An 11,438-nucleotide genomic window follows, 5' to 3' on the forward strand; every position below is an offset into this window, starting at 1 on the left:
AAGAGTAAATTCAAGCGATCACGCAGCCGAAAGCCGACCCTACCGAGGGGGTTAGACAAAACAGCATGTACTGTAAACATGGACTCCCAGATTAAAGTTTATTGGAAAACTACCTCCATCCCAACCCCAGAACCTGACCGAGAGCAGATTCCCTGAAAAGTTGTGGCCTCCATCGTTCATAGAAGACACCGGCATAATAAAAACAAAGCGCTCAGAGCTGTGAACCCATAAAGGATGAAGGGTTTTTATAGAGGAGCGTCTCCACGATACGGCCCTGCAGGAAAGTCACATTCCAGACCTAATTGCTGGAAAAGCAGCTCTGTGGTCAAAGGCAGGGGAGGGAAGAAAGACCCTTTTATCTGACAACCCACACATAATGTGCCGTAATGAGACGGCACACACAGTTTTAAAGACTACTAGCAGCAGACAGACTGAACGGGCTGGATCTGCTGTTAAATTAAATATTTTATTACAACCTTCAATCCAAACTAAATGGGATTAACAGTTTAACTCCGAGCTGCCGAACCAAACGCAGCACAGAGGAGGAACTATAGCTTATAGACATCCGAGATATTTATGCAACAACAGTCAAAACCTAATAAAATGAATGAAAGAAGTCGGACCATCTGACTTCTTTATGGCTTTGAAAAAAAAATTATTATAATTGCAAAGTCCCTAAAATCTGTGGACAATTATTCTTAATAAAGGATTTGAAGCAGCATGAGATCGCAGATTCTGTTAACTTGGTTCTGGAAACAGAAAACAAAAAAAAACAAAAATTAAAGTCTGTCATTTTGCAGATCTAGATCAATAAATATCCATACATTCCTTCATTTCAACCTTAGTTTTCTTTTTCCAAACGTTTCCAGACCTGAAAATGAATCCGATCAAATCAAATTCCACACTTCTACCCTGAGAGACCTTTTCTTCTCCCATTCAGCTGCAGGTAAGGACCAATCAGAACCGGTTTAAATTGAAAAAAAAGTTTCAATCATGTTTGCTGGATTTTTTTTTTTGGGGGGGGGGGGGGGGGGGGGGGGGGGGCTCGAATGGTGATTTTCTGCTTCATGTTCACAACTGACCGGACACTTGTGACACTGACCACTGCAAACTAAAGTACACAAGCCTTAGTGAAGCACCAACAAGGACAATCAAACTGTTCCAGTAAAGAAATGCTTTTCACAATTAGTTTTAACTGGATTTGAATTCAGGGGATAATTTAAAGACCCTAAAAGGGAGATCTGAGTTAGAGGTAGCTTATTCAATAACTAGTCTAAACCAGGGTTGCCAGTACTGAGAGCTGCAGCCCCTCAGCTTTCCATTGCATTCATTTTTCCACCCCAACTGAATCTTATTGGCTGCATACCCTCATCTGCATGTCCTTTAGCGCAGCAGATACCCGGTAACAGGACTGCAGCTTTATAGGAGCAGAACTGGACAGTCCTGCTGTAACAGTGTCAAGGCCAATTTATACTTCTGACGCATTGCCTCTGCAACCGTCAAATCCGTCTCTCTGTGCGACCACGCCCCCTGCAAAGAGGTTCTGTAACTGTCGTTGCGCACCTCAAAAAACGACACATTGGACGGTCGCAAACCTGCGCAGGACTTAAGCGGAAGTGCGCAGACAGCGTTGATTGGTCCTTGGTAAGGCTTTTCGGGCTGTCTGTGTGGTCGTCCTTCTCGATTCAGTGCCAGGTGGACCGTTTTAAAAATCCGAGGAGTAATAACAACAATGGGTAACCATGACGAAAGGTTGATCGAGGAGGTTCGGAAGTACAACCACTTGTACGATGCCTCAGAGTCAGACATGTTTTGAAAAATAAAAACTCCCGCCGGCACTGCCAAAGAAGCCCTCGTGAACATCCGTTGAAGTTCTCGCGAGTTCTCATGCGCTTTGGCGGGAAACTGCTGTGCATCCCTAGAAATTACAGACCGACGGTGCAGAAGCATACCAGCAACACTGGTTCATGAACAGACGCAAGCGACATTTGATGTGCGCGTTTGCAGAAGTCTAATCTTGGCTGTAGTTAATACATTAGTACATTTTGTATGCATGTCTTTACCTTCAATCTACCTTTCAAGGTAAATTTTTAAGTTTTTAGTCATCAAATAAGGATGACTTTGAAATACGGGTCCAAGTCATTGAATTTTGAGTTGACTGTCGATTAAATAAAAGCAACCAGACATGCAAACGAAGGGATAAATATTTATGAACATATGAATACACAGATAACAGCTTTCTAATACATCATTAAACACAAATGTATTAAGAATTTTAAAAATTAATAAAACACGCGAAACACTTTTGATTTCCAAAGTACTGAGATGTAAAGCTGTATTCAAAACACAGGGTGTAGCACTCTGATGTACAGTCAGACTATCTGCCACTTTATTTAAATGAAGTTGAAGCTAACTGTTGTGTAAGGCTAGCGATGGGAATCGAAAACTGGTTCCTGTTCAGAACTGGTTCTGTGTGTTCCAATTCCATGGCATGTTTGGCAGCTCACTTAATGGTTCTCTTAACGATTCTAGGCAGCACCAGAGCCTAGCGCTGGGCAGCACGACTTACGTCTTGTTTTTTCCGCAAGTTACGCACACAGCATTCAGTAAGCAAGTACGATGTGACCAGGCGCAATTCTAGAAAAGCAAAACAAAAGCGATCGAAAGTTTGGCTTCATTTTAAGGAAGAGAAAGATAGCAACAAGGTGCTTTGCAATCACTGCAAAGTGGCAATAACATCTGCGGGAGGAAATACATCCAACATGCAGAAACACCTGCGCATACAACATGGCATACATTTTAACGAATGCCATGTTTGTGATGCTTCCGGACAGAAGCTAAAGTTACGACCAGCATGGAAGGCAACTCTGGTGCTAAGTAGCTTGTTTTATATCACTGGCTGTGCTTAATGTGGTTCTTAGTAAATAATATGCCATTTCTGGTAATAAACCCCTTTCCTACCTCTCTTTGGGGTTAAAGCAGTCTGCCTTTCTCGTTAATCCATCCCTTTATTGCTAGCATGTTCAATTAGAACTAATGGTAGCCGGTATTCTTACATGATTTTAGCTATTGCAATGGACGTAACAAAACATGGTACGAAGTTGCTCCGCAGTTTAGAGAATGAGAAAAAAGTGGCGCTCGTTTATTTAAATCAGGGGGAGACGAGTTTGTTTCCCGAAATTGTACAGTAATGCTTTTTCATTAAAAGGAATCGATAAGGAATCTAATCGGATCTTATCAATTCCCAACCCCAGTAAAGGGTGGTTTATACTCAGAAACCAGGTCAACTGCGTATGTATTGCAATGAACGCAAATGTGTCCCCGCCCCTTCCGGAAACACTCTGCTGCACCTCTCCAAAATTGTAGGTGACCGCAGACAGGAGGCCTCTGATTGGTCAAATCTACATCCACTCTACACTATGCGTATTTCCTGTTTGGTACCTTACCGGCTTGTTTTGTTTGGATGACCGCCATTGTCGAAAACGACTCGTGAGGTTGGACCAGCTAAAAGAGCTAGGTGCGCAAGAACACTGGGACCCTTTTTCAACCTGGATCCCCACTGTTTTCACCCTCATGTCCCTCCATTGTTGCACAAACTTGGTCCCAGTTCCTCACCGCCTTGGCCGTATCTAGACCCACAGCTGTTTCCTGATTGTCTCTCTTGCATTGTGGCGTGGAATAACATAGTGCAGACCGCGCTTCAATATTGGGCATAAATCAAAAATATTTGCGACAAGTAAATCAGGGGGAGATGCGTTTGAGATGAGTGCTGCGGGAGGATAACCCGCAGTGTGTGCTGCGGGATAACCAGCCTTTTACTCTGCATTTTTACTGTAAACCAGGGAGGGCTGGGAAGTTAATTACATTTGCAAAATAATCACAGTTTAGCAAAAAAAAAGTCTGCCACTCTGGGCCTCTGAGCAAGACCCTTTACCCCCGATTTCTCCCTGGGTGCCGCACAATGGCAGCCCACTGTTCCCCAAGGGGATGGGTTAAATGCAGAGGTAAATTTCTCCAATGTGAGATCAATAAAGTTCAATTATTATTATTATTACTATTATTATAATCTTCAAATCCAAGAGGCACAATTTTCTTTAATAACACTGTATTTAACAGCAGTAAGATACTAAATTTTTCACTGCAGGAATTTAAGTGGTGGTAAAATGCTCCAAGCAGGTTAGTTGTCACACAGAAAAGTAGAGAGATGCAGCTAGCATGCAGATTAGAACTGAAACAATCAGATTAATCGTGATTAATGGGTTTTTGAAAAAAAAAAAAAATATCGCCAACTAATTTACTAATGGATTAATCATTAACTGGAGTATAGAGAATCTAAAACATGCTTTTAGCTGACAGAGGGACCCACTTAGAGCAGTAATTATACCAAAATTGTAAAAAAAAAAAAAAAAAAAAAAAAAACTGTTAACATTTTGCATTCAAGATAAAAATCTTTTTCGTCTTTCAATCTGCTCTGTCCAGAACTCCTCAAGCGGAAAAGTCTAGTTTCACCTTGTTTGATTTTGCAAAAATTCTTCATTAAGGAACCTTTTGCTATCTAATTATTAATCAAAAAATAATAATCGAGAGACCAATCGATTTAATAAATAATTGTCAGTTGCAGCCTTAATGCAGATCCATGCATGCAAGTAGAAGTAAGCACTTCAACACAAAGATGACAGTCATCTTGCAACGATGGACTCTAGGCAAGCAGGCTTTCAAAAACTGAAAAACTGGGATTAACCACTTGGAGTTAGTGCAGAAAGCAAAACTTTAAAAACCTGGCTCCATTCAGGGCATTAACACATTAAAAAAATCTTCATTTACTGCACTTATTGCTAGCAAACCTTTTACTATAATTTTATACCATTTTCCATGATGTGCCCCACTTTCCTGTCATTACATCCTCAGCTTATGAGCTCAGCAGGGAAGTTACATTGGACCAATAGGAAGATTATCATCAAATGGTGCAATTCACGTAAGCTTCACATTTTACTCTCAATGTTTTTACATAAAGCTACATATTGTACCAACCAAAAAAAAAAGTCCTCTAAGAGCCTCTGCACTCACTCCAGCTCTTCAGAAAACCTACTTTCTAAGTACGACATAGACTAAGTTTCAACCATATACTGAGTTACCATTTCGAGAAAAAAAAAATTGTCAAAACAACATTTTACCACCAAAATACAATGCTTCCAAGAGCTTTTTTTTCTTTTATTACAGTCAGTACTTTTAGCCGATTCTGGTATAGAGTTTAAGTATATGCCATAAACACACAATACTGGCCCTTTAATTTGTGATTTTATTGTAAATGCAATAAATTATCTTACACTTTTAGACATTTACCTGCCATTACACTCCTGAGATTTTATCTGTATAGAAATAGTAGAAGTTTTACAATCTATGCAGATTTCCAATCAAACCTACCTAGTTGCGTTTTGTATCTATGCTTCTTTTTCTATGTCTGCTTCTGTCTCCTTAAACCCCAGTCGGCCTCGGCAGATGGCCGCTCACTCTGAGCCTGATTCTGCTGGATGTTTCTTCCTGTTAAAAGGAAGTTTTTCCCCTCCACTGTCGCCACAAGCATGCTTAGTGTGAGAGATTGCTTTGGAGTCAATGAGTTGGTGCAATCAACTGGTTTTCCTCCTTGAGGTCTGCGCGGGTTTGCGACTGTCAGACGTATAGTCAGGAATTTTTGAGGTGCGCGCAGAGACAGATTTGACGGTTGTAGAGGCTATGTGTCAGAAGAATAAATTGGCCTTTAGAGATGAGAGTTTTAAAAAATAAAATTATTTGAAATCTTCCATATCATCATCTCTAGTTATAGCATCTATAGATTGCAGCCTCTAAAAACGCCTACTAAGCTGCATAAAAATATATCTACAAAACCTTTTCCTGATATACTTTACAACCTGAATTTTTATAAAATATATAATATATATATATATATATATATATATATATATATATATGAAGTTAATTATCCATATTAGGCATGCTTTATAAAGCTTATCTAAATCTCTAACCTAAATACTTTGAATAGGTTTCTTCCTGTTAAAAGGGAGTTTTTCCTCTCCACTGTCGCAAGCATGCTTAGTGTGAGGGATTGTATTTGAGTGAATGAGTCAGAGCAATCTACTGGTTTTCCTTAGATAGAACACTTTGAATCAATTTGACTGTATGGTCTGGTTGAACTGTAAAGTGTCTTGGGATGACATGTGATGTGAATTGGCGCTATAGAAATAAACTGAAATGAATTGAATATTAAAAGCTGTTTTCCCAGCAGGGTTCCTCATAGTTGTTGACAGGAATCCATCAATGCAGCTCTGATGTGTTTATGGGGAGAGCCAAATATATGAAGATAAAGAGCAGCTATTCTTCTACTAACTAAAACTGGCTTTCTGGCCATTTTATTTTGAACTAGTTGGTTTGTTTATACTAATCAGATGTGATTAAACTGGAGAGCAAGAAGCATCAGCTAGCTGGATGACCAGCACAGTGAAATGCACATGGTTAGCCTAGCCGGGCTCTTTAGTTTAGCTTCTTCTGAGCTGATAGAAAGTGAAGGTTTAGCTGGGAAGAGAGTTTTTAGGAGTGTAAAGAGAAGCGAGAGGTACAGGCAGAGGAAAAGTGGAGAAAATAATGATAACAGGAGGATGCTCCATCTGTTTCTAGAGTCCAAAAAACTTGATTTAGCGGCAGAAAGGCGAAAGGAGCGGCTGAGTTTCCTAGAATAAACGGAATAAACGGTGTGTTGGAGGGGACAGCGAACCGGCGCCGGGTTTCCAAACGGTTTTCTAACGGGATGGAGCCGCGCGAGCTTCTGCGCCACGCATCGCTGAGACACACCGTCCCTAAACCTGCAGCTGGGACGGTGCGCAGTGCAGGGGGAGAAGGAGACCATTTCTACCCGATAAACTCCTCCACAGACCGGGGGGATAAGTGAGCTCCGAGCACGAAGCAGAGAACCAAACAAGGCGGGCTATCTCACCATTAAAACTTTGGCAGCGCTCTCCAGTTGTGTGATCACTTCTGGTGCACCGACCGCCGCCATCATCGTCGGCTCGCTCCAATGACGCGCCGCGCGCAGTGCATTGTGGGACATCCCGGAGGAGCCCGCAGCGCGTTATGTAACCACGCTTTACGGCACTCTGCTGTAACAGAGCTTTACTTTTTATTTATTTATTTATTTTTTATTAAGTCATAGACATTTACATGAAAAAAATACTCTCAGAGAGGATAGCAAAGGTGTACATGAACAGATAAAGATCAATTACAATAAAATAAAAAAACAGAAAAGTAATACAAATAACAGGGGATTTATCTCAGCAAACATTTAAATCAAACATGGAAAGAGCCATAGAATATTAAAAACAAAAAAAGGTGAATGCAATTAGAATAGCAGATGTTGGGACAAATCAAGTCTCAATTTTTTGGCATATTTGTCATTTCTTATCTTTCTAAGACAAGAAAAATAGGTTTTAAAGATATTAATAGTATCAGAAACAGGCTGTGAAAGATATATGGGTCCATATAAAAATGACATCATTCATTTTTAAAGAAATCCAATCTTTCAACTCTTTCCAGAAGCGATGTGTAGGAGAACAGAGGCAAAACATATGTTCAACGGTTTCACTTTTATTATTACAAAAGGAACAGTGATCCACCTCAATACCAAAACTTTTTCTTAAAAATTCTGTCACAGGATAAATTTTGTTTATATCTTTAAAACAAGTTTCTATGTCTTTAGGTTTAATGGGCCATTTAACAAATTTTGAGAACGCCTTGTAAACTGTATCTGAACTAACAGGAATATCTCTCTTCCAAGTAAATCTATCATAATCATGAAATTTTCTGGCTTTCAAAAAACTGGTAATGAATTTATTATTGCATTTTTTTTATCAAACAGATTGTGTTGTGAAATCAACAAACTTGTTTGTAACCGAGCTTTACAGCACTCTGCTGTGGAACAAGGCTGCAATCTGGAGTTAAACTGGGGATAGGAAAAATAAAATAAATAAATATGATTTCAAACTAAAAATAAAGGTTTCAATCCTAAAGTTTATTTAAAAAATAGTTGTAGAAAAATATTAAACTAAGTAGTAAATTAAAATAAAATAATTAATAATAAAATAATAAATAAATAGAAATAATAGTGATAATAAAATAAAAATAAGTAGTAAAAATAATAGTAGCAGCTCAACAACTGCTGCTTACCTTATCAAGGCTGCACTTTAAAAAATGAAATTGTCCAGAGAGCTGTTCTAAACCAAATTTCTTTTTGTTTACACTTCTGTATACAAAATGACTAAATAAATCTAAGTCTAAAAAAATGAAGAATTGATTTAGTTTTAGTGTAGAAATATTTTAACACAAAATATTAAAAGGATAACTTTTGATTAAAGAAAGTAACTATAGAATAGAGCAGAATAGAATAGAATGGAAAATCCTTTTATTGTCCCACAATGGGGAAATTCTGGTGTTTACAGCAGCAAAAAGATTATAGAAAAAAAAGGTCACACAAATGTGGACCTTAGAAAAATGTATAAGAATAACATAAAAGTGAAGAGTTAAAATAAAGACAATAAAATATTGTACTGTAAAGTGTTTTAACAACATAAAACTGTCCACCTGGAGAATAAATATCCAATATCCAGCTATGGACATTTTTACAGTAAAGGATGTTTGAAAATAGCAGCAACATCAGAGATGTGCAAAATGACAGCAGCATGTTATTTAACCAAAAGCCAATATGGACCCTACATAACATCTGAATAATAATAAGCTAAGGGTGATGTACAATATTTATCTTGATATTCTTAGTGTTTTATAAATATATATTAATAGGCAACCAGTTTGTCCTAAAGGGTCAATTTTTTAACAAAAACCTATTCAATATAGCATTTATAAAATTACTGTAATAATGCATTAATCTAAATATAACTAATACAGTCTCATTTAATATTTCTTTTGAAAAAAGTATTGATATTTTTCAAATTCCAAAAACTGCCCGGTCCTAATTGATTAGGTTAGGGGCTCTTTGCTGGAGGGTCAATTCATTTTTCAGGTTGTTTTGCATGTATGATGAAAACGTATAAAAGATTATGCAGAAATTCCTATTGCATCAAAATTGATGCAAATAAATGATCTTATTTAACATATAACAAAAATTAATTATTTATGTCACAGATTTTTCTGTAAGTTGTTTCATGGTCCAGGCTTTAATGGGCTAAACAACAATTTAACTTAACTGACAAAGGGGATTTTTTTTGGAGGTATCTACAGTAAGATGTTCAATAGGATCTGTTTTTGGTTTGAGAAGAGAGAATGAAGAAGATAATGTGATCCAGGAGTTTTTTAATGCTCCATTACACACTTACACTCTGCCTCTGTCTTCTATAACAAAATGTCAAGAATCCAGAACAAAATGTGTGAAAAGGTAAGAGTTATCTGGCAGAAAGATCTTGATACGGACAATGACGAGGCTGTGGGGGGGGAAATATTATTTCAAATGTGGGAGGGGCTACAAGGGATGCAAGAAGAAAAATTATTCAGTTCAAAATTGTACATAGTTATTATTTTACACCAAGTAATCTATGCTAAAAGGATCTAATAAAAGATAAAAAATTTTAGAAGTGTAATAAATAGGTGGCTGCATTTCTCCATGCACTATGGGATTGCCCTTTGATAATGCCCTTTTGGAAGGCAGCTTTGAGGACTGACTTAGTCATCCTTTACCAGAGTCTGCACAATTCTGATAAATCATTGATACCAGAGGTTAATCCAAAAGCTGAACGTAGACTAATGATGACAGGTTTTCTGGTAGCGGCTAGAATTGTGTGCCAAATTACAAAAAAAAAAAAAAAAAAAAAGAACAGTGGATTCCTCAGGTAGACTTGCAACAGTCTCTGAAACTAAAAATCTCTTTACACTGTTGTTGATCGGAACGTTTGAGGAAAAAGTAAAAAATTCACACATCTGAGCAGGAAATGGGTCATACACACTAGAGGGGATATTCTGCAGGTTCTATTTGCAAAAAGTACTTTAAGTACAGAACCTGACGATACAATGACCATAAAGAAGTCGTTCCAATGGGAATCCATAGACCACAATATTTGTCCCTCCCTGCAGTAGCTAGCTGTGCTACAGTGCTAATCTTAGCTCACATGTGAGCAGGAGGAACACATTCTTGTTGCAGCTGTTATTTCCTCCCTCAGTGTTAAGAGGCAACGTTTTTCTAAAGTGTATTATGTGTAGTGTTGCGCCAATGCCATTTTTTGGCTCCTATACCTGGCTGTGAAGTATTGGCCGATACCGATAGCATACCGATACCATCTATTTGAAATTGATGTGTGTGTGAATACATGAAGAACTGCATACTACTTGGATGTAAAATAATTGCCATCATGGCTTTGTCAAGCTGCTGCCTTCCTTTGTGAAGGAGGAAAAAGACTAATACAAAGTGAATCCAGTAGAGCTTTTTATTGCCTACCTGGAATGGGTGACAATAGTTGAATAAACTTTTGGCTCTCAAAATGGTATCAGGGCCCTATTTTTTGGAACTCGCTGATACCGATACCACCATTTTACTGCTGGATCGGGGCCTTGCCCAATACTGGTACCAGTATTAGCGCAACACTACTTCTGTTGCTGTGTTGATAAGAGAATGTCCTAAACTACCTCTGTAAAGTTCTAAGGAAAGGTGGGAATTCAATTTAATTCTGTTCAGTTTATTTCTATAGCGCCAATTCACAACACGTCATCTCAAGGCACTTTACAGTTCACCAGATCATCCAGTCAAACTGATTCAAAGTTTTCTATCTAAGGAAAACCAGTTGATTGCATCGACTCATTGACTCAAATGCAATCCCTCACACTAAGCATGCAACAGTGGAGAGGAAAAACTCCCTTTTAACAGGAAGAAAACTCCAGCAGAACCAGGCTCAGTGTGAGCGGCCATCTGCAGAGGCCGACTGAGGTTCAAGGAGACAGAAGCAGAGATACAAAAAGCAGCTGTAAAAGGCGGACGAGCTCTGAGCAGCTCCCATGTCAGAGGATGAAAAAAGCACATCCAGTTAGTCACAGAGAAACAGGACTACACTGAAAAAACAGGCCGATCTCCAACATCTACAGGTGCTGGTCATAAAATTAGAATATCATGAAAAAGTAGATTGATTTCAGTAATTCCATTTAAAAAGTGAAACTTGTATATTATATTCATACATTACATACAAACTCATATATTTCAGATGTTTATTTTGTTTAATTTTGATGATTACAAATGACAACAAATGAAAATCTCAAATTCATCATATCAGAAAATTAGAATATTACTGAAGACCAATAAAAACAAAGGATTTATAGAAATGTTGGCCAACTGAAAAGTATGAACATGAAAAGTATGAGCATGTACAGCACTCAGTATTTAGTTGGGCCTCCTT

General features: G+C 38.1%; 1 protein-coding gene across 1 annotated transcript in view; it reads right to left on the reverse strand.

The window, feature by feature from the left end:
- Positions 1 to 7,109, reverse strand: part of xpo4 (exportin 4) — an 81,428-nt gene extending 74,319 nt beyond the window's left edge. Inside the window, exon 1 of the mRNA XM_038269595.1 lies at positions 6,989 to 7,109. Within this exon, the coding sequence (XP_038125523.1) occupies positions 6,989 to 7,102 (114 nt within the window). The 5' untranslated portion in view covers positions 7,103 to 7,109. The remainder of the gene's footprint in view (positions 1 to 6,988) is intronic.
- Between the last annotated feature and the right edge of the window lie 4,329 nt (positions 7,110 to 11,438).

Source organism: Cyprinodon tularosa, unplaced genomic scaffold (assembly GCF_016077235.1).
Source record: "Cyprinodon tularosa strain WSP-4 unplaced genomic scaffold, ASM1607723v1 ctg730, whole genome shotgun sequence".
Lineage (NCBI taxonomy): Eukaryota > Metazoa > Chordata > Actinopteri > Cyprinodontiformes > Cyprinodontidae > Cyprinodon > Cyprinodon tularosa.